This window comes from Platichthys flesus, chromosome 8, assembly GCF_949316205.1.
Source record: "Platichthys flesus chromosome 8, fPlaFle2.1, whole genome shotgun sequence".
Taxonomy (NCBI): Eukaryota; Metazoa; Chordata; class Actinopteri; order Pleuronectiformes; family Pleuronectidae; genus Platichthys; species Platichthys flesus.
This window is the reverse complement of record NC_084952.1, coordinates 19,092,671-19,116,743: the sequence shown is the minus strand read 5'-3', so window position 1 is coordinate 19,116,743 and position 24,073 is coordinate 19,092,671. Positions and strand designations below refer to the sequence as shown.

Here is a 24,073-nt window from a genome sequence, read left to right as displayed (position 1 = left end):
AGGGTTAGAATGAGGTTTCGATTAGAATTAGGCTTGGGTTAAACTTAGCTTTGGGTTAGGGTTAGACATAGGTTTAGGATATATAAGGTTTAGGTAATAATTAGGTTTATGTTAGTGTAGATGCTGGGGAATGTATTATGAGTGTCCTCGGAGCTTTTGAGAAACAAGATAGTGTGTGTGTGCTTGTTTCTGCCCTCTCTGGGGACTTTTCTCAGCAGAAACCCTGACCTTGTCAGGACCAGGGGACCTCATGGGGACTAATGAAAGCATTGTCCTGATGAGACATAACCTCTTTTCTGAGCTCCAGGTTACAGTCAATGGATACATGTGAAGGGTGGTCAGGTTCTGGCTCTGGTTGTGCATGGACTGGTCTAAGCTAAGGTTATGGAGGAGGTTTTGGTTAGGGCGTACACAATGAATTGAAGTCAATGCAAAGTCCCAATAAGGAAAACTATGCAAACGTGTGTGTGTGGTGATGGAGGTTGTGGATTTGGCAGGAACATTGAATGTGATCTGAACAGCTCCAGATTTCAGTTGTCTCACTTTAAACCAGGCAGGTCACTTAGTGGTAACGATCGTATTATACACTCTCACAATTTAGCATATACACTGGAGTGTAAAGAAGGAGCCACTCTGCAGACCAGCCATGGCGTCCTCGTTATATATTAATATATGTGAAGGGGCGTGGTCGGTGGAAAAGGGGCTCAGCCAGTGGGGCCGCGGCTGAGCTGGCGGGGCGTTCCCGTGGGTCCGGAGCAGGAGTGGAACAGCGCGAGGCAGCTCAGAGCTGTCGAGAGGCGGACAGAGAGAGGCCACAGGCAGCGGCCCTCTGCAGGAGGGGGCGCTTATCCGAACAAATACACACACATGTGTGAGCTGCTTGGCCGCACGATAGCTCCTATGTGGACATCAGTTCTTTTAGAAAAGCATACCACCGCGGCTCTCCATTTAAAATGCCTATCTTACTTTTCCTGTTAGACACGTCCGCCTCTATGAATCAGCGCACTTATTTGGGTACGACATATCTGGACGTTGCTAAAGGCGCGGTTGAGGTCTTTATGAAGGTAAAGAACGATTTCACCCCGACTCTTTTAAGCAAATGTGCAGCTTTGGTGAGCTTCGGGTTCCTTGGGCAAGGTCGTGCAAAATTAATATATGTTGTTTTGGTTTTCCTTTTCTGACAGCTGCGTGCCCGAGACCCGGCTAGTAGAGGCGACAGGTACATGCTAGTTACATTCGATGATCCACCATACGGAGTGAAGGTAATTAGCAGCTGATAACCATTTTTTACATTTGATAAGACCAACGTGTTTTTCTGTCAGTGAGATTTTATTGTCCGTCTGGGATGGAGTCAGTGCTGGGCGGCTTCCCCGTGGCGAAAAACGGCCTTTTTTGTCTGCTCCAAAAACCCGCAGCCCCGGAGATGCACTACCACATCCAGCGGACATTTTGCTTTTGTGTTGAGAAAAGTGTCGGGCGTTGAGATGGAGGCGGAGAGATGTGTCGTTGCCTGTGACGTCGCTCTTTTTTTTTAACCGTGCCGCGTTAAGGTTGGCCAAAGAGCCTGCCAATCGTATTTTAGACCGCCTCTTGCCTCATCCGCGCATTACCATTGGCCAATCTGGTCTGAAAGTTGATAAACCCCCTTCACCGTGACGTTTTTATTCTTTTTATTTTTTTTTGTCTTGAATCTTTATGCGAGTTCGGTAGAAGAAATTGATCTGTGTTAATGAGATCATTATTTAACATGAGCATTATGGGCTCAGCAAACAAACCCTAGCTGCCACGCACACCCATCCGGATCTGTGAAGTGGTCTCATGTCAGGAGAGCCATCTTCACCACCCATCTGATGACATGTTTTATGACCTGGCTTACATCTCCTCCTCTGAGCTCCTACTGCCCAATAAAAACACATCTATAACGACTCGCAGCACCTGAACTCCCTGATCTGCATCAGTGACTGGTGTATTACAAATCTCTTGGCTAACACGGTCTACAAATAACACTCCAGCACTTCTGTCAACACAATATGCTCTGTTCCTTACTTTGTCCCACGCCAGTAATGCCTGGAGGCCCACACGATAGTTTTTTTAAAATTTGTTTGCATGCATCATGGCCCATAAAGATAATGCTAAGGAGAGAAAATATTTTCCTCCTTAGGGTTAGAATATCGATACACAGGCATATGGTGCAAAATGCAGTCCAAGTAAGCACTTGGTTTTACAATACTTTTAAAAGTTCAGTTTTCCTTCCTACACTAACAATATTGCAGTATAATATCACAGTAATTTATGACATTACTATATAATAATAATGTAGTATTATTTTATACACGGTTCATTTAAATGCCTTTGGAGTAGGGATGTACTCTAATTTATCTTACAAGAAACAAACATGAAATGGAAAGAAGTTAAATGTTCAGCTGAAGTCATTTGAGAATGAGAGCTGGTAAAATATGAATTTGTGCAAGTAACATAATTTTTGGATTTTAAATCCGTCACTATGATTTATGTAGTTAATTATACTTTTAAATTGTATATTATTAGTGTTTCTCACTTCAAGGGCTTCTTACATTTTTACACTGAATAAATAATTATGCTTGATATCTTAAACTGAATGAGTATTATGTAATTAACCTACGATGAAATGCTTTTTTCATATATTAATTTAAGTTATGTCCGAGTTTGATTCATAAACTGAGCTAATTTCTAAAAGTAACCACTTGTCTTTACTCAAATATAACTTTGAGCAAACATCATATTTAGTGCAGGGCCACACTCCATTCTACAGACCATAACAGTTTATTTCAATATATCTTCTACTGTGAAGAATGGAAATAATTTTTGGTGATCATCTATTAACTAATGTACAGTCTTGCTCAGTGCTAATGCTTAAAGCTGCGCAAGCCTTAAAATAACGTAGGCTATATCTGGCTCTTTATTGACCTCCATATTGAAAAGGGAAAAAGGGTATTTCTCAGCTCACAGCCTCAGCACTTGAAACATTACTACGTCATTCTCATTTACGTTATTATAGGGCTGGGGTCACAACAAATTGCATTGCATAGTTGCTGTCATTAATGATAACTAAAATGTTTTTACTCAAAGTCAATGCAGTATACACAAATCCAGATTATAGAAAAAAGCATTCAATTGTCATCTCAGCCAAATAATCCAAGATCTAATTCTCCTCCCTCACATAAAACCATCCAGGTGCTGCTACTGCTTCTCCCTTGTTGTAGAGTCCATCATCAACTTATCTTCTTATCTCTATCTTCAGTGCCTTCTGCTTTGTTTTCTTGCCTGCTGTGTGTACCGAGGATTATGATGAAAGGACAAGGTTATGCTGAATGGCGATACTTTGATTGCACAGTTACAGAAGAAATAAATTGTTCATGTAGAGGGGGAGAGAGGAGGTTGGGCAGGAAGAAAAATAGAAATATTCTGTAGTCTGAATTATTGAGTGGAAGCCAAGCCTTACATTTCTGACTGCCTACAGAATAGTCTGGTTTGTTGGTTTCTTTGCTTCTTCCACTGTGAATGTGTGCTTCCACTTTAATTGTTGCTTCAGCAACACAGTGAGGTTGCTTGTATGAGAGCCCAGCATTTATCTAACGTCATTAATTTAATGATAATTCAAAAATCGACCCACTGTTCTGATTCAGAGCATACATGTTGATACACTTCAATACTTTTTCTCCACCTCTCTCTGTGTACGTCCTTAGCTTCCTCTGTCCTCGCCCATTAAAGGAAGTGGTAAGCTTGCAGGTCATCCTTAGATTAAGCATGAAGCGGCAGCAATAAGGTTCTTGACCTCCCTGGAGAAAAGTCCAAGAGCAGTCACACGGCCACATCCGGCCCTGTGGGGGTGGATCTCCGTCACAGAGGACAAGGCAGCAGTAGGGAGTGTATTTTGGGATGCAAGTCATCTATGAAATTAGACTCTTTTCTTTTTTGTTTGAAATGGCACCCTCCAGCTCAAATGTGGGTCTAAATTTTCACAGCATTATCATCTATTTCCAGAGCTTCAGCTGACCTGATCTCATTTATGGTCACTAATATGTAATTAAAAGTGTTAGATTTAACAAAGGTGACAGTCAACATCAATGGGTTTGTGATGGTCCCTGAACAGAACTTGTTCTGTTTGTAATTACAAAGTCTTGGTATCTTGGCTTGGATTTATTTCTGTGTGTGGCTGTTCACTATGCACTTTGACTCCAGGCCTGCTCTGCTGCAATGTCAGTTTTCCTGCTGTGCAGTGAATTTAGCCCACTGTTGATGTTTGTATTTCAGGCAGGCTGGAAGGAGAACCATGCGACCTTCATGTGCGAGCTGAAGAACCTGCAGGCGTCTGGGCTGACCACACTAGGTCACGCTCTTCGCACAGCCTTTGACCTGCTTAACCTCAACCGCCTCGTCTCAGGCATCGACAACTATGGACAGGTATTTGACACCAAAATCCTATAACGCATGTATTTGGCAGCAAATTCATGTGTTGCTACAAGTGAATAGCAGAACTATTCCTCCTTTTTCCATGCTTAATATTTATTTGAACGTTTTGAGAGTAATTTCCATTTTTGCTTAGTTGCAGATCAATTATTTATTACATAAAAATATATTTACTTGGTTTTATTAAACTAGAATTTAGTACATTTAGTAGAATGCATACCTCTGCCAAGCCCCAACAGTCCCCTTAAATTTGAATCAAGCTGCACCAAATTACACACTTGTAGATATCTAAATCTGATAAATTATTATTCCCTTGCAAATTGGTTAACATGTCCTATCTCGCAATGTTACATAAGTTTTGTGAAAATCATGATCGTGATATCATTCTGTGATTTTATTTTAAATGTCAATGGGAGGTTTCACTATTGTGCACTGCATTTAAATTGATTGTTAGAGGCACTTTTAAAAATGTCCAGACGCAATTATCAGGAAAGTTTCTGGAGCATATGTCTGGCAACAACATATGTGAATTCTTGTGAAGTTTTTAATGATTACTTTCCCTGGAGACTAAGACTACTGAATCTTATTGTAGTTTAATCCTATCCGTCTGTCCTCAGTCCTCACTGTCATCCGCTCCTCACACTTTCTTTTCTCCAAAGCTTGACTTGAATGCAGATATGAATAAACTAGTTTGAATCAGGAGTGCATAAATCTACTATGTCAATATTTGTGTATTTGTATTGATCAAGTCTGACCCCTACAGCTCACAGTGGTAGAAGCACAAAGCAAAGAAAACGAGTTTCCAAACAGTTCATACGAGAGGCTTATCAGGGGTGTTATCCCGAAACCAAACCAATAACTGTGTTTGAGTCAAACCTCTGTTTAAACAGTAAACCTAGAGTGTATTTTACCATCACTGTGAGAATCAGAGACCAATTTTTAGGAGATGTGAATGTTTTTTAAGTCACAGCTCACAAGAGTAAATTTGGTCTGGAAAATGAAGTCAGGCTTGTTGGAATAAATGGGGTCACTGTTTGGCTAAACTGGGATTTAATTGCTGAATGTTATCATTTCACTCTCAGGGACGAAACCCTTTCTTCCTCGAGCCATCTGTGATCATCACTATCACCGATGGGAACAAGCTTACGCACAGCTCTGGGGTGCCAGATGAGGTGAGATTAAGAACATACAAAATGTGGCCGCGCCACTATGCACTGCACCAACTGATACTGTCAGAGGTTTTGTAAAATCGTTATGTAATCATTTTCAGTTTTTTAATGACAAAGTGTAAAGTTGTATAACAGTGGATTTGGTTGGCACTTACTAATTTCCTCTCTTATGTGTCTCACCTTAACCCTGGCTTGTCGTCTAGCTGCACCTGCCTCTGAACTCTCCTCTGGCTGGCAGTGAACTGACCAAAGAGCCCTTTCGGTGGGACCAGCGTCTGTTTGCGTTGGTGCTGAGGCTGCCGGGAGCAGCAACACCAGACAACGAGCAGCTCGGTAGTGTCCCCACAGATGAGTCCTCAATCACCCAGATGTGTGAAGTTACTGGAGGTTGGACTTTTTCTTTTGGTTTTGCATGTGGAGTCATTCATTTTGTGGGTGTCTATTCTTTTTGGCATATGATATGATCATTGTGTGTTTTCTCTTCTCAGGGCGATCATACTGTGTACGGACACAGAGGATGTTGAACCAGTGTCTGGAATCTCTGGTCCAAAAGGTCCAAAGTGGAGTTGTCATTAATTTTGAGAAGACGGGGCCAGATCCCATTGGGGAAGGTGAGGTTTCATAAACTGCCTTGTCTTGTCATAACAGCTTGGTATACACAACATTTTAAATAGCTCAAAAGCAAAGTCAAAACATGAATCGAGTGGTTTCTAAAATAAGTGCAGGACATTTTACTAAGCACATTATATCATCACAGATAGTTGGAGCAAAGACACTGAGCAGTAAAACAGGTGAAAGAAGCGGAGAATCTTTGTATTGTGGATCATCACATTGTACTTTTACACTGAAAGCAGAACTGAGTGCATTTTCTAGATCATCCAAAAACAGATGAATATAAGCAACTTCTTTCATACTGAGGTAACTTGATTTGTTGCATTGTTTAATTTGATCAAGTTAGTTTTGGTTTCACAATTCAATTTAGGGAGTGCACCAAGACTTTTGTATGAAATATGTGTGTCCTGTCATCTTCACCTACGTGAGCTGCGTCTACCTATACTTGAAACTGATTGGTTTGTAGATGGACGAGGGTCTGACGTTGGTGTGTTCCATGTTTGGCGGGCAATATTCGTTTAGTTTGAATGGAGAAAATGAATGAACTGTTTTTTTTTGTTACTCTGCCAGTGTACTATCATTATGGGATTACCAACAAGATCGCCAACATCAGACGCAGTACTCAACCCATTTTAAAATCTGCCAAATGAACATCCTTGTCATGCAAACATTGTATTGTCGCTGCAAGCAATCCTTATGAGCTGCTTCTCTTTCTTCTGCTATTGTTTAATGCCGCCTCAACTTCCTGCGATTGGTCCGAAAGTCTGAGCAGTGCTAAAAAGGGTTTTCAAACTGCTAATTGTTTGCATTTGACTGAGACATGTTTCCGTCTAATGTCATACATCCTTTGTTTAACAGATATCTCTGTGGACTCAAGTCGTCCTGTGTCGTCCTTCAGTCCTCAGCTGTGGCACAGTTGCCACAAACTCATATACGTTCGGCCGAACCCAAAGACAGGCGTGCCAGTTGGGCATTGGCCCATACCAGAGTCCTTCTGGCCGGACCAGAATTCTCCCACGCTTGTGAGTTGAGACACACTCAGAAATATCTCAGGGGCACCTTTGACAGAACACTGTTATTCACGTGCTATTCATATTAGGGCTGCAAAATATTTTATCAAATTTACCGTCTTCACAATTACAACATGCTTCTTTAAAACATAACTTTCTTACGGTCTTAACTTGTAGGAAAAGCCCCAAATAATCACTTAGCAGACTTTCTGAATACCCTATGTACTCAAGCATTTGTTTATTTATGGCAAGTCATATCTTCATCGCAGCATTCAACGTTATCGCATGTTTTCCTAATATCATGCAGCCCTAATTCATATTGTCTGTGTCAATCTAGATGTACATTTCCCAGCTTATGCACATTTACCCACAAACCTGCTCTTTTACTTTCACTCTTATCTTCCTGTCTTTCTTTCTTTTATTGGCAGTAGTGTTTTTCAGAGTCAGTAAGTTTGACTCATAGCCAATATCTTCCAGTCTCCAACTTGCTCTGTGATTTCCATTGTCTTTAAATCTTCAGTGTTTTGTTGCGAAGATGTCACATGGCTCCAAATCACAGATAATAACAATTTCTTCATCTGTCTCCATCTCCTGTTCTCAGCCTCCTCGCTCTGCTCACCCCATGGTGCGTTTCTCATGTGTGGACTGTGAGCCCATGGTGATTGACAAACTTCCGTTTGACAAGTATGAACTGGAGCCCTCTCCACTCACCCAGTACGTTCTGGAACGGAAATCTCCACACATGTGCTGGCAGGTACTGTACATATTCACACACCAATCAACTCTGATGAGTTGCTTCTTTTCTCACTCCTGTTGACTATTCTGAAAACCAGCAAAGTACCAAAGAAGCAGTAACTACAAACATTCACAATCTTGTTGTTCTCAGGTGTTTGTGAACAGCAGTGGGAAGCCGAATGACCTGGGACAGCCGTTTGGCTACCTTAAAGCCAGCACCACTCTTACCTGTGTCAACCTGTTCGTCATGCCTTACAACTTCCCAGTCCTTCTCCCACTTCTCGGTAAGATGTGTGACAGTTAAGTGTGTCGTTAAATTGGCCTCAAACATTCTGGGTCATCGAGTCAGAGCTGAAATTAATGTAAAAAGGACGTTTTTCTGGAGCACTTCTGCGTACATCTTAAGTTTTAAACATAATCACAAATAACAAGGTTATAACAGAGGAAATTAAACTTTTAATCTTTAATAACATTTGACAACTCCGTGTTAGCCCCCACCCAGACTGCTAGGAACCTGGGTGTGACACACGACAGTCAACTCTCCCTTACTGCCAACATTACTGTAACAACACGTTCCTGTAGATTCATGCTGCACAACATCAGGAGAATACGTCCCCTTGGCACTCAGAAGGCGGCGCAGGTTCTGGTCCAGGCTCTGGTCATCTCACGCTGAGACTACTGTAGGTCCCTCCTGACAGGTCAACCTGCTAGCGCCATCTGACCTCTGCAGCTCATCCAGAATAGAGCAGCTGAACTGGTCTTCAACCTTCCTAAGTTCTCTCACACACATCCTTTTCAAGACACTAGTCCTTGCGTTCCGTGGTGTGAATGGATCGGGTTTAGTCTACATCCAGGAAAGATTTAAACCTTACAGCCCGTTCACTCCGCTCTGCAACTGCCAATCGGCTTCTTGCTCCCTCACTGCGAGCTAAACACTCTAAAACAAAATGTTTGCAATTCTCGCTTAGACTCGCCACTTATAATTGTGTGTACTGCAGCAGGAGGAGCTGCAGGTGGACGACTGACTGGTCACTGACCCAGAACAGCAAAACCTTTCTTTTTCTCAGACATCCCTCTCTTCTTTTTCTCCTTTCAGATGATTTGTTTAAAGTGCACAAACTAAAACCAAACCTCAAGTGGCGTCAGGCCTTAGAGATTTACCTAAAGACGATGCCTCCATACTACGTCTTGGTAAGCCGATTCTATGTCACTTACTTGGATCATTTCTGTAATCCATTGATTTATTATGTTTTTCCCCATAAACTAATATCCCAAAACTGTTACCCCACAATTATCCAACAGCCCTTAAAAAAGGCGTTGAGGATGATGGGTGCACCTAATCTAATAGCAGACACGATGGACTGCGGCCTGAGTTACAGTGTCATCTCTTATCTGAAGAAGCTCAGTCAGCAGGTAACCACTCCTCACTCACAGCCTCCATTTACATCAGCGTGATACAGCTAGTGTGTTCGTCAATTGTCAAAGTGCCCTTCAACTGAAAATCATCTTCACTCTGGAAGGAAATTCTCCGTTCAAATTGATTGACAGGTTGTAGTATATTTTCTACCTCAATACCATAACCTAAGAGATTTGTTATTTATTATTCTGATGCCGTAAGGGTTTCATTCATTCAGTAACATTCAGTAACATTTATAAGCACATAGTAAATATATAAATGGAATTAAATCAATCTCTAGTATAGTGTAGATATGACTGCAATTTAAATGTTTAGAAACCACAGATTGAGGCTTTAAATGTAATCCTTAAATGAGTCTGTGCTACGAACAGTACTGTTAACCAACATTTCATTAAAGTGTGAATTTTATCATCTGGAAAGACAGTAAAATGTTGTTGTTCTTTTATTGATCTAAAGGCAAAGATTGAGTCAGACCGTTTAATCGTGTCCGTGGGGAAGAAAGCTCCTCAAGAAACAGGCATCAAGGTGAAGAACCACTCCGGCTCTTTATCTCTAGCCCACCGACGAGACTTCAAGCAGCTGCTGCAGGGAATCACTGGGGAGGGGCCTATTCGACTCGCGGACATCAACTTCAAAGAGTTTGCTGGCTTCCAGATCGCTCTGCCCAACAAGGTAGATTTAGGACAGCAAGGACATTTCTGAAGAGTGTGACACACTTTAAGTTACAGGAAAAACAGGGGAAGTGCACAGTTTGGTGGGTTTTCTCTGATTGGATTTACTAACGTGTTCGCAGGATTTAAAACCTCAGGCTTATCGAAATGCCTTCGACATCCCCAGACGGAACCTTCTAGACCAGGTCACCCGAATGCGCTCCAATCTGCTGCGGACATCACAGAAACTTATCCGAGGGCAAGACGAAGGTATGTGAGGTTTTGCTCCTTTGAATAGTCATATCTCTGGTATTTGCAGCAGTAACATAAGAACATTCTATACATACACATCACTGTCTGCAACATTCTACTTTTAATGATATTGACGACCCAAACCACCACATACCCAAAGCACCAACACAAAAGTTCTATAGGAAATCCTGTGTATTTCGTTTAGTATTATATTCATGCTAATAAAACTCCTCGTGGTTGTTAGACTATCTGCACAGTATTCCAGTGGCTCAGATGGGAAACTATCAGGAGTACCTAAAGATGATGCCGTCTCCTCTGAGAGAGATTGACCCCGACCAACCGAAACGTCTGCACACATTTGGGAATCCTTTCAAACAGGATAAGAAGGTAAAGACATGTCGACATAAGCAACTTTCAGACGTGCACTGAACTGAGAGAACATGAGTGAAACGCAAATATCCGAACGAGACACTCTCTCCGCCTGACCTGATCTTCCACTTACCACTATGCCTGTGGAGGGGTGGGTGGAGTGTTGGAGTCCACCAAACACAGAATCTCAGGGGTAAACATTGTTGCAGTCAAATCCAATAAAATTGAAGTAAATGGGATCCCTTCTTCAGACGTAAAACAACTCAGAGGTCACTTTGGCTGCAACACTGTTTAGGCCTGAGACTCTTAAAGTGTTTTGTGGACTCAGACACTTCACCCACACCTCCACCCCACACCATTTTTCTGTGAACTATCCCTTTTAATGTTTTTTTTTTTTTTTTATACGATATTTAGCATCGTTCATCATTAATTGTTCTGTTCTCTGAAACCTGCATCTCAGGGCATGATGATCGATGAGGCAGATGAGTTTGTCGCAGGCCCTCAAAGTAAGAAAAGAGGAAATTCCAATGATTCCAACTCGAGTGCTACTGTGAAGAGAAGGCGAAGTATGTCCCCATTGCTGCGGCGGCCACAGACTCCACCAGCAAACACCAACCATGTGGTGGTGGGAAAGACTCCGGTGGCGATTCAAGAGCAGCAGAATCTCATCAAACCCATCCCACAGCACAAAGGTAAGACTTTTTATACACAGATTGGAAGTGATTGTACAGTACTGCTTGAAAGTCACTGAGAGAGTAAGTGTTAACAATTCTTTGTCACCCCTGCAGGAGTGGATGTCAACAACTTGGTGGTCCCTGAGAGTAATGGCGATGGAGGCCTTGGGCCAGAGTCGGGGGCGATCTGGCCTGCTGAGTTGGACCCTGTAGTTGAAAACTCACCTGCACTGATCCTTGAGGAGAAGTCCAGGATGGTAGCAGCTGATCAGGAAGAGGACATCGACTCAACGGAGGAGAGACTGGTGGAGGAGAGACTGGTGGAGGAGAGGCTGGTGGAGGAGAGACTAGTGGAGGAGAGACTAGTGGAGGAGAGACTAGTGGAGGAGAGACTAGTGGAGGAGACACTAGTGAAGGAGACACTAGTGGAGGATTGTCTAGATGAGCAGCCCCTGGAGGATAAACACAACTGTGAACAACTGAGTCCGCAGAGCGAGCTCGACGACTCGGACGATGACATGGCAATGCTGGAGACCATTTTCATAGCACCACTAGACGGAAGCCAAGCAGAGCTGCGGACGCGGGTCATAAAGGAAGTCCGCAAGCCTGGACGAAGTGAGTTAGAGCGGTAGAGCCAGTCGTGTAGTGCAGGGTATACCTGCTTATTTTTCAGTCAGCAAAGCGTATACCCAGTTCTAAATCGCCTGTTGTGCGCATCATTCCTTCGTGTTCTGAAAACCCGCCTGACTCTGCCTCTGATTAGCAAGTTAGGATAAGAATATCAGCGTAAGCCAATCAGAGACCGAGTAGGGCGGGTCATATCTGTGTTTGTCTTCCTAATTCCTAATTAACCCAACTCATTCAAAAAAGTAACTTAATTAGTCCTCAAAGGAAAAAAAGCATGACGCAAACTACCCAAACAAATAGTGATGTAGTTCAGCGATACGCTGGTGTGCAATACGTTCCCACTTCCCCTACATTACTGTAATTCAGTTTCAATTTGTCCATTTCTAGGTGAGCTAAATAGGCAAAAGTAGTCTTACATGTCACTGTTTATAACACTGTTTAAATCTTTTGGACGGGCTGATTACACCCACCTTTCAAGAAGGGTTTTGAGTCAAACATAGAAATAGATTATTAGTTTCTCTAATATTATATAACTACTTAATTTATTGGATTTTAAGAAAGCTGGAGACAGTGAGTTAAAATTAAAGCAAATAAAGGGAAAAAAACTGACAAAAATATCTCAGTAGCTTTGTACATGGTCGATACATACAAGTAGTTTAATTTGACTGAGCTTAAGGTTTCATTTTATTTTCAAAGGTGTCGTTATACAATTTGGTTGTATTTGTGATTCCTTTGCTTATAGTCAATACTTAAACTGTTAAATATATAGCCTCAAAAACATTTCTTTGTCATTAGGGTTAGATGAATGCATGTTAGAAATAATTGCCCCACATTTTCCTTTTTTTTATATAGCGATATGCAGATGCCATGTTAGGAGCGTTAGACCAGTTTCTTCATCCTTGTCTTTCCCTGTACTTTTTCTCAGACTACGATGCAATAGAGTCCCTCCTGCAGCAGGTGAAAGGCCCTTTTAATGTTAAGAGGTACTTCATCCAACATGCCATCAAAGAGGCCATCAGGTAAGAGTGACTCGCTTTTTATATCATAGGATTAAGTGGAAGAGTTTTTGCCCGGTTTAAAGCGAGGCATTAAACCGGTCATTAAGACCTGTGTCTAAATATTTTCATTGCATTTCAAAGCAACTTAACCTTAAAGAATCTTCAGTGGCTTGTTTCTAGAGGGTTTCTAAATTCCTTGACTTAAATTTGCAGTATAATTACAGTTTATAGTAATTTGCAGTATAATTACTGTTTGTATGTGTATTTCAGTTCTTCTCACTTTGTTCACCAGGTTCAAGAAGCGGGTTCTGATCCAGCAGCTGGAGTTGATCCTTGCTGAGTTGGAGGAGAAGCATGCGGCGTCCTTGCTGCTGTCCAACGACAATGGCAGATAGTGATGAAGCCATCTCTGGTTTTTGTTACTGAAGTATGTTTTGTTCACGGTTGAATATCACCGCCATCGAAGAGAGGTCCTCATTGACTTGCCTCAAAAAGACTGAGAAGCTAGGGGCGTAAAAAGGACAAATGCACTGAGAGCCGACGCTCCTACTGTCCCTGTGCTGTTACATCACATCCTGTTAGAGGCGGAAGGTCAGGGGTTTAGCTGGAGAAGGGGCCTCCAGCACAGATCGACTGAGGATGACTAAAGAGACTTTAATATAATCCTCTTTATATTGACAGATGCCTTAAACATCCATACGGCTTTTGTCTGTATCAGCACATTGTTCAGATATACACTCCGTTAGACAGACACAGTAAGCCCACAGATCGTTCATTGGCAGAGTGTGGACAGGACAGATTATTTCTGTTATTGTTATTTCTATTTTTTAAAACACCTTTCTTCAGCTGGTCTGAAAAGTGTTTGTTAGTCTTAGACCAGTTTTTAGAGTAATTAATAACATTTAGCTGTATGAACGACAGGAGGAATCTGATCCAATTGGGTCCCCCTCATGTTTTTAGTATTAATATCTGGTGTTGATACTGGTACTGAACATCTTCACTGGGAGAATAATCATTTGATGATCTTGACATGCATTAACATTAAGGGTGGGCAATATGGATCAAACAATGATGATGTGATTTTAAGTTGCATTAGCAATATATGCTGAAGTTTATCATCACTTTACTGAAACTTTTATTGATAAACTAAAAATTTCCATTAATGCCTTGAAATGGCTAAAATGCAACACTAATACGGCCCTGCCCCCCGCTCCCTGTCTCCCCACCCTCACAGCGCCACCTGCAGTTAAGGAGCCTTTTCCAGATTCATAGCCCCACCCACAAGTTGACAGGATTGATATCATTAGGTTTGTTACTTTACAATCCCCTGGTTTCTTCCAATTGGCATTTGTTTACTGCAGTGTTGAGGAAATACTCAGAGGCACAAGAAGGACCTTTTAAAATGTTTAAAAACATGAATTTCCGTGGAGGGGGACTTCCAACGATAAAATGTGTATTTTTGGTCAATCTAGTCAGTGACCTTTATTTAACCAGGCAAGTCATTAAACCTAATTCCTATTCACAATGGAAGCCTGGCAAAGGGGAAAATGCTAAAACGACTGAAGCACACTCCTTCAAAAACGTTTCGGCGCACTCAATACCAATACACAACAAAACAGCATAACATGGGACAACAAGCATTACTTGAATTACATACTACAACAGAACAAGAGTAGCGAGCACCAGCTGCATGACAAACAGGCAAAGCACAAACAGCAGCAGCCGTAGCTCAACAACACGATAGTATACCTTCGACACAGCATCAGACAGACAGACAGACGAGGGTATGTTGATCCTAGTGAGTCAAAAAGCAGCTGTCAATAAAAAAGTCTTTAATAGAGTCTTAAAAAAGTAACTGAGTTTAAAATTGTCCAGGTTTTGTGTTTTTGGATGCAGCAGTCTGAAGTGATGACAAACCAAACTGTATTTGCACCGGATACTTTTAACAGAATAAGATGATACAAAAATACACATTCCATACTAAAATATGTAGCAGGTGATATTATTTATCTTTGTTCGGAATCTTGTGCTTACTTAGTTACTAACTGATTTACAAAAGATAATTTACTACAAAGTCATATGGATCTCTATCGACTTCAGATGGTCGATATAGTGGTTTCACCGTGGTGGATAGAATTCAGCAAATCAAATTTTATTTTCATCTTGGAATGTATGGAGACAAACGATTATCATCAGCAGAAATAATTTCCTGCACATACATTAACTTGTTCCCATGACATATTTTTCATTTGATATTATAATGTGCGCACAAGAAACACAAGATAAAAAGTATCACCTGTCTGACCTTTGGGGCCTCCTTACTAAAGGGATAGTTACATCTATAAATGATAAAGCTAAATGTTGAATGGTAGAATAATTTCCCTCATCTCAGAGGCCTTATTGCCCACTCTATTGTCAACAAGTTGAAACGTCAAACATTTCTCTCTTGAGATCATTTAGTCTCTAAATGTCCAAACTGGGTCCAATATGTTACTAAAGTCAGTTGTACTGACTCACTCCTGAAAACAAGCGTCATACCATAGTTTAGAATCTAGAAGTATCAGTTGTTCTTTTTTACACATTAGTGAGTTGTACTGAGAACGGACCAAACACAAGACTGATTGAGGATTGGTGTTGTCCTACCTGCCATTATAGCAACACAACATTGGTTCAGTGAATGCAGCTGTTGGTATCCATTTAGAGTTGGTACCCTCACCACACACAGCTCAGCACAACAAACACTCCATTGATTCCCAGAATTACAACTTTAGTCAGAGGAATCTGTGCATCTGTGCTCAGTGGACGATCATCTGTTGTTGAACAACTGGTTATCTGCCCTCTGCTGCTTTTCACACAAACCACAGTCAGCACTCCCCCTTGGTTCTCCTCATTTTTACCACAGTTGTACAGTACTTTTTAATGTTCATAAGGAATATAGATTATTTTTGTGAATTTGTTTATTTCAGAGTATATGAACTATTTTGAAAGGAAATGTTTAAAAGCCAATTTTGTAAACTGTTAAATGCATATACAAAAGTGTAAAGTTTTATGAACATGCTCCATTTTTTTAAGAAAACAAAAAAATAAACCACTAGTAGAATGGTTTTTACTGTCAGTGTGTGAATTTGTGTCCATTTCTAAAAACACATCCCCAGGGTTTACTCTCTCCCTCTCTGAGGTTATATTTTCTTTGCCACTATCTCTGAACAGCTGCTGCAGATCCAGAGACTGAAGTGAGTGTATCCACAATATGGTGGCCCGGTGGCCAATCAGCCGTAGGAGAGGTATCTGTTTCGATTGCCCTTTTAGTTTACAGATGTGATCCGTGAATCTGACTCACATTCTCAGGGCGTGGAAAAAGGAGGAACATGACCCAGCCTCTTATCAGCTGCAGCATGAATGTGTATGTTTGTGTTTGACACCTGTAGGGGTACGTCACATGTGATTACTGGCACTATTAAGTTTAACCTAAGTGATTTTTCCCCCACATCTTACCAGCATCCTTTTAAGGCCTGAAGTGAAAGTAAATTCACATGAGAAAACAAATAAGTTTTTCCCTGTCTTGTTTAGTCATCATTTGACCCCATGATCTACTGGAAGCACACAACCAATTTCCTCAAAGTTCAATAAAACCATCTGAAATAACACAATATTAACTGGCACTAACCACAAATATGTTCTATCAGAGAAACCATTCAGCTGAAAATAGATATTTCAGTTTGAGAAGTTTCCTTGGCAACTTTGACTCTGCTGACATCTACAGGCCAACATGAGCAACTGCACATCTTTGAATGAGGTCGAATTTTTAACTGATGCAGCAAACCAGCTGCAAGGTCACCCGTAAAGTCCTCCTCTGCACGCAGTCATTTCAAAGCATTATGATCTCATGAGAGATGTACTTACTTTGGAGGAAAGCAACTTCACAGCCTCTGAATATGAGCCCACGCAAATCTACAAAATAGATTCTGACACCCCAAGTAAAATCAGTACGCCTTTTTATTAAATTAAAAACAATCTGTTGAATCTTAACAAAATGTAAAATGAAGGAAAAATAAACTTCACCCAAATGAATGTACCATGACTTTCTTTCTACTTTGCCTTATTGTTCACAGTATCATTAGAACAGTCATCTGATGTTGTCCCAGCTTACGCTGATTTCCTGTGGCATTAATCAAACCTCTTTATTGCATACAGGATGTACAGATGAGCCTTTAAGCTTCAAGAAAATCATCAGGGAAATAAAGGGTCCTCAGTTCATACAACACATTTCAGTTAACAAAAAAATACAAATCTGCCCAGCTCAAGACTTATGTGTGGTTGAAAATAAACAGGAACCCAAGTGCTTTATGCCCCTCACACAAAGGATATACAAAGTACGGCAATATCCCACTTCAGTTCAGAAGGGACAGGAGGGGGGAGATGTCAAGGTAACTTAAGACTCCAAAGCATTTACATACTGTATATACAAACAAAATCTGCTTGAAGAACTGAAGGGTTGGCACAGTCAGTGTTGAATATGGAAGTGACCACTTCTATGGACTGATGACAGTTTGGACAGCATATTAGTTAATATATAAAAGTAGAGGGAAGATGAACTCTCACTTTGCCCTCCCTCTGTCTAACGAAAAACAAATCTTATCTGACGTAGATGATGTTACAGGCAGGAAAAAAGGCCAGTCTCAGTGCAAATGCTCCAGCTTGCGTAGTCGTATGGGGTTGGGAATAGCTTGCTGGTTGCAAGCAGAGGAGGGCTCCTCTTCCGGCGAGCGGAAAAGCACCCGGCCCCGGTGATTGAAAAGGTAAAAGGATGGATGGTTCCTCAGTGTATCAAAAGTTCTGGAGGAAGAAACAGATCTAGGTTATGAAAGAACTGCTGTTGCACAGATGTTGATGAACAGGGGCTCGCACACATGTTGGACACTGACTTCAGCAGATATTATATACAAATAAAAAGGTCTAATTTGCATACATTTGCATCTTAATAATTTCATATGGAGCCCATTTAAAAAAAACTGAATGCGCAGTTAATGGGTTTGACAGTTAAAAAATGGTTCAGGCTTGGGATTTTAAACCCATTTAGGATTTACCATAACAGAGTTCCTGCAGGTTTTAACAAGATGAATCTAAGACTATTTCAGACCGTAATGAATGAAATGTATGACCTAGGTCAAGTATGACAGATTGAAGCATTATTGAAGCACCAGAATTTCTTATTGAAGATTTTCTTATGGCGAGCTCATATCTGTATCATAGAGAAAGACCAACAACACACTGAAGCGTCACAAACTATGCATCATGCAAAAACTTCTCTTCTAAGGCTATCAAAGCCTAAAGTTCTGATAATTTAAACGTATATTTTTAAGACACTTTTAGAAACCCTGCATAACAAAAAACTTTTTAAAAAATATAAAAAATAAGTAATCCCTTTTTTGTGCTATTAAGTGGGATGTTTCTTTAATGAAAATAGATACGTGGCTTACTGAAAATGAATTTGATTCAACCTCTAAAAATATAATATAATCATAAGCTGTATTTCCTTTGTCATATAAAGGCAGCTAATTGAGTTTCTCTACTTAGGGTGCCAAAGTGGCCGAGGGCAACAACCTGCATTTGCATCCATGTGTGTTACTGAGGTGTGACAGAGACAGTGGCGCACATTGTATGCATTGTATGTGTGTGTGTGAATGGCCAAACTGTAAATGGCAAAACGGCATTGTAAAGAATTCATCGTGGCCGTACAGGCTAGAAAAAAACTATATAAATACACAGCATTTACCATTCACTGATGAGTGCCATCTGTTGTGGTCTCAGAAACTGTATTTTCCCTGTTTTTTCATAGCCTTAGTGATTAATCAATGGAGCCAAACTATAATTATCTGATCAAACAATAACAAAAACACAATGTTTAACACTAATGAGCTACACAGGACCTTCATAACACAGACCACAGTGTAGCACAGCTGCTGCTGAGGGACGTGTGTGTGTGTCTCTCTGTGGGACCTAATTCAAAGTAACGATGCTATAAAAGCTGTGCAGGTGGTGACGTGCACGTGTCCTCTGTGGCACGGGACAACAACACCTACAGCACACCGGGGGACTGAGCTGCTGCGGAGCAAAAGGGACCTACTTGTTTTTCAGCTCTGAGGAGGCATCCATTTCCCTGAACTCTCCAGCGATGTGGACAATCCCATAACAGGTCATCACAAACGATAACAGGGTCTGTAGTACAATCTGCAACGGGACAGAGGGGCATTAGTGAACAGGGGGGGACACCTGTAGGGTGGGTTGTACACTGGAGGTAGAAATGTCCTATTGGGAGGATTAAAGTCACTCACATCAATTGGTAGTGTCTCGTTTTCCTTCTCTGTGAGTCGCATGTATGACCGATCTGTTGACAGAAAAAAGATTGGATGGATTTGAAACAAGTAGTCTTTAAAACGGAGGATTACACAGTTCACACAAACCGTAACGTGTCACTGAACGTGGTGGTTTATTATGAACAACAGATGTAAATTAATCTTTGTCTGATTAAGGGCTGAGAGGTGCAGCGTTAGCATCCAGTTAGCCAGCTAGCCGAGAGGCCCGTGCTGCTGTTATATCACCAAGCCGGGGAACAACCGAGCCCGCCGGCCTGGAGCGAACACACACCCGCAGACCAGCCTTCCTTCCCCTGCCCTGATACTTACGCTGTGCCGCTGAGAAGGCTGCGTGGGCTAAGGCAAAAAGTCCGACACCGACGACACCTTTCCAAAACGACGAGGCCATCTTGAACCAGGGCGACTAGGAGCTGAGCGCACTGTCGTAAAACACTGTCGTAAAGAGCCGCAACAGTGACGCTATCAGAATAAATTCACAAACTGAAAAAAAGGCGACTAAAACACGTGCAGTTCAAATAAAATATAAAAAAAACCTTTCATATTCTTTTTGTTTTATATTCGGTGAACGTCCGCGAGTTTATATGATATGAATACGTTTGTGATCAGTAAGGGCTCTTACTTTGAATTAACGACTTGACTTCCGCTCTTGCTACTGCTACTGCCACTTCCTGTTAGCTACCGCCGCTCCTTCGTGTCATACCACATTGGGACTTATTCTTATATATAGTTCGCCCGGTGTTTATTTAAACAAAAACACAAACATGGCAGACGCCATTCAAAAGAAGATAAAAGCGGAAATAGAAATATATACTCAGATGCAGAAAGGTGGGTCATTTTCCTTACACACATCGAGCCATGTTGTAGCGAACAAGCTAACTGGCCATATTAGGACAGATACCCCACATGAAATACGCTACTTAAACATTTCATACGCATTTAAACTAGTAATTACGCTCAGAAATATCTAAAGTGTATTGTTGAAACACATGTGCTCAATAAGACGCTCACCGGCTAATGTCTGTCTGTCATTCAGATGTTAGCAAGAGCGTGTCCGCCAGACAGAAGCTGGAGGCGCAGCTAACGGAGAACAACTTTGTCAAAGAGGTAACTCTTGTCCTTCTAATGTCTTAAGTTTCACGTGGAGTTCACGTTCATGGTCATTGTCATTTATTTGTTTGTGTGACAGGGACAATGCTTATTAATCAACAGCAAAATGACTGTCAATGACACAGAGTTAGCTTAACATGCTATTTGTCAATTCTTCCCTGGACAGTTTTTTAAAATGGCAACCTAAAACTAAGATAAGATGACTTGTTATGGGCAACACATACAAGCAACACATTCAGACAGGGGCAATGCATGACAATATGTAACAGCACAGCATGTGAGACAAAGCACAGCAGGTAAACACCAACAAAGACAAACTGCACCCAGGCAGCTACAGTCAGTAGTTAGCCTAATGAGCAACTTTCTGATGATCAATAAGCCATTTCTTCAGCTGACCAGTTTAAGAACATTAAGTATTTACTTATCTGCATTGGGAACAGATTCAAGGTTCTTCATGTGTCGCTTCAAGTTACCGATCATTATCTAAGTTGTCTTCTCTCTCTCTTTCCAGGAGCTGGACCTGCTGAACAGCACAAACACAGTTTATAAACTAATTGGTCCTGTATTAGTGGTACAAGATCAGGACGAGGCCAAAGCCACAGTCGCAAAAAGGCTGGAGTATATAAAAGGAGAAATGTGAGTCACTGAAGTTTGGTTCATGGCTGTGGTGCTTTAGAACACAGAAATGTCTGGTATATACAAAAGACACATTGGTTCTCACTTCTCTCATTAGCCTTATGTTTAAACATGACAACAGTATTTCACAATCATCCGAAGAGAAGTAGTACATAGATCCGTCAATTCTTTTTATACCTAAGACCTTAAGACCTGGTCGGTAGAACTCATCCATCCACATCTTGACAGAAAACCCGAACAGCCAATAAAAATGAGCATAGTGCCGAACCAATCTTGTGTCTGGAATATAGTTACAGTATCAGGTTAGGTTGACACTTGGCACAGAGTGTAGGAGGAGCAGCAGCAGCATACCTGTTGATGTTTGAGCTCCTGTAAAGAGGTTGGCGACCCTGCATCGATGCAGTGACTGAACATTATTGGTATATGATTTTCGCAAAGCTAATTTCCACTGCTGAATACTTAAAACTACTGCTGCTTCAGAATCAGGACAGACACACATTAAACATCCGGTCGCCCTTAGTCAGAGTCTCTGTCGGTTTCTGACTCCTCCCCACTCCCTCTCTGACCTGTGCTCACTGATGATGTTTATAGTTAAACTTTTAACAATTAACATCACTGATCAGAAGTCATTAGAAAACGTACAGGACTGATGTCTACTTTGTGTTTGTTTTGTTTTATGCAGTGGCACTGATTTGATCTATATTGTGATTTTTATGTGAAACGATATAGACAGATATAAAAATAATTCTTGTGAGAAGATTTTTTCCATATCGGCCAGCCCTAAATTCGGTCTTAATATCTTATATGATTTACGTATATCCTCTGTCAGATAAGACCATGTTGGTTTTAATAAACACCCCTCATCCCCTTGAACGCATCTCTAGGCTTATTCAAAGACTACAGAAATTAGAAAGTATCATATTTCACCCCTCGGTGTCAAAGCTGTATGTTAATATGTAGAAGGTGTCTCAGTTGAGCATTTGTGACTGTCTGTTCTGAACAGCCTCCTCTTAATCAATGGATAGTTTTGTAGTGTTAGCAGGATCTTCGTTACCTAAGTTCATAGAAAGATGCTTACCATAGCTGTGTGTCAAACAGGAAATAACATACAGAGCTGTGAGCAGCATGTTTCATGTGAGTGTATTCAGTTTATACAACTGATCTCAAAAGGGTGTTTTCTGGTGTTTCTTTAGTATTGTAACATTTATGTTGTTCTCTTTCCCTCTGTGTTTTTTCTTCCTGTCACAGTCAAAGGTATGAGGCGCTCCTGAAAGACATGGAGAAGAAATCTGACCAGCACCGAGAAGTCCTGTCCAGTTTACAGCAGGACTATCAGAAAGCTCAAGGCCTCGCTGTGGGCAAAGCCTGACCGAGTGGAGAAGCTGCACGCTCACACACACATACACTGTACAGTGTATAGTGTCGGTAGACTTGATCCAAATTGAAATGATCGCACGTTGCATCCTCCTTAGAATTTGTTGATTTCTTTGTGCAGAGCCACGCCCATGACAGCCATGCCCCCCATTCATTCAGTCATGCAATGTAAAAAGTACTACATGAGTTAATTCTGCTTGTATCCCGTCTTTTACTGTGACTATTCTCTTGTTTGCTAATAAACATGTTTTTCATTGAAGGTCATATAGTTTTCTCAAGTTAAACTTTTCTGAGAAGTATCTCAATTGAACTGATAATGTTAGATTGCACAAAAAGGTATTTGCATTACTGTGTGTGTGTGTGTGTGTGTCTGAGTGGTCTGCTTAGCATTTGCTGTAATCACAGAGGCAGGCCTGTGGCCACCAGAGCAGCTGTTGTCCAGTCACTGACCCTCCCCTCAGCTCAGCCGTGAATAAAGACACAGCGGTAGAGCATTGTTCACCTTAATTAATGAATTTCCCTGCTGTTGACCACCAGCAGAGGATTTAGGCAACATGAATAACCAAAACCAAAGTCTTCTACAGATTTAACTGTGCAAATAGCCTCAACAGAAACCCCAGATTACAAAAACATTTGGGAGCTCTTCTGTGAATGTACATTTATGGTTGGAAGTAGCTTAAACATTCACAACTCTTTGCTGATTGATCCTTGAGGGTGCTGTAGACTATATAATACACATATATGAATCCAATTTTATTTATATAGTGTCCTAGTATACTATACATTATCTCAAGGCTCTACATACTAACGTAATATCTTAAAATGTAAACTTCCTGTTACCGCATTCACTGTAGGTCAATGATCCTAAAGAATTAGGCTTATTTTGTAGCCTAATATTTCCACAGTAGCCCTCAGTCTAGAAGATGATGTGTTCACAACCAAAGAACACAGTGTATGCTGAGGAATCTTCCCACATGTGTATAGGCCACTATATATTAATGCATATTGAATATTACACATCTAAATTCCACAGATACTCCCTTGTCATTCTAAGCAGTACCCATGGTCAGGTCATCGATAAAGGGCCAACCACCAGTACATTAGTGTCTACGCTGAGGGACATTCATATCTAACTCATATGGGCCAGACAGTGACACCAACTTCAACTCTCATCGACTTCAACTTTTTTAAATATTTCACCAGTGGCAAGATGCAAGGACACAATGGGATTTAGGAATACATACTTTAGGATGCCAACACCTACATGTACCATAGAGAGTGACAGCAATTCAAGTCTTTCATGGATGTGCTGTTAGAATGGGTGACACTTGCCCATGTTACTCTGTCAGCATTTGTATATTGTTTCACCCTCTGGTCTCCTTGATGCATCAAGTCTACATTAAAATCTTCTGCATAAGACATCAGCTGCTGCCTGAGTTCTCCTTTCATCAGCTTCTAGAAAATGTCCATAACAATGTGTAACATTAGCGTTCACTGTGGAGTTAAGGCTTGGAATTGGATAAGTTGTTACTGTTCAGCAGCTTCACATCGCTTCCCCCTTCTGACTCGGATGTGACTGAATGGACCAATCAGAAGGTATAAACTTTACACTATCTC

General features: G+C 41.2%; 3 protein-coding genes across 3 annotated transcripts; 2 read left to right on the top strand and 1 right to left on the bottom strand.

The window, feature by feature from the left end:
* Positions 1–805: 805 nt before the first annotated feature.
* Positions 806–16,051, top strand: ints6l (integrator complex subunit 6 like). The gene is made up of 18 exons (XM_062394156.1): positions 806–1,064; positions 1,185–1,262; positions 4,294–4,443; positions 5,532–5,621; positions 5,822–6,005; positions 6,107–6,229; positions 7,089–7,252; positions 7,842–7,994; positions 8,127–8,259; positions 9,072–9,166; positions 9,278–9,388; positions 9,849–10,064; positions 10,186–10,312; positions 10,539–10,681; positions 11,124–11,355; positions 11,452–11,952; positions 12,890–12,983; positions 13,255–16,051. The coding sequence occupies exons 1-18, from the start codon at positions 954–956 to the stop codon at positions 13,355–13,357; spliced, it is 2,808 nt and encodes a 935-aa protein (XP_062250140.1). The 5' UTR covers positions 806–953; the 3' UTR covers positions 13,358–16,051.
* Positions 16,052–16,940: 889 nt separating this feature from the next.
* Positions 16,941–19,771, bottom strand: mmgt1 (membrane magnesium transporter 1). Its single transcript, XM_062393765.1, has 4 exons — positions 19,649–19,771; positions 19,298–19,350; positions 19,090–19,193; positions 16,941–17,798 (listed from the first exon to the last, which is right to left on the bottom strand). Exons 1-4 carry the CDS (start codon positions 19,725–19,727, stop codon positions 17,642–17,644), a joined length of 393 nt encoding a protein of 130 aa, XP_062249749.1. The 5' UTR covers positions 19,728–19,771; the 3' UTR covers positions 16,941–17,641.
* Positions 19,772–19,981: 210 nt separating this feature from the next.
* Positions 19,982–22,720, top strand: pfdn6 (prefoldin subunit 6). Its single transcript, XM_062393764.1, has 4 exons — positions 19,982–20,164; positions 20,373–20,443; positions 20,958–21,082; positions 22,331–22,720. The coding sequence occupies exons 1-4, from the start codon at positions 20,101–20,103 to the stop codon at positions 22,449–22,451; spliced, it is 381 nt and encodes a 126-aa protein (XP_062249748.1). The 5' UTR covers positions 19,982–20,100; the 3' UTR covers positions 22,452–22,720.
* The last annotated feature ends 1,353 nt before the right edge of the window (positions 22,721–24,073 follow it).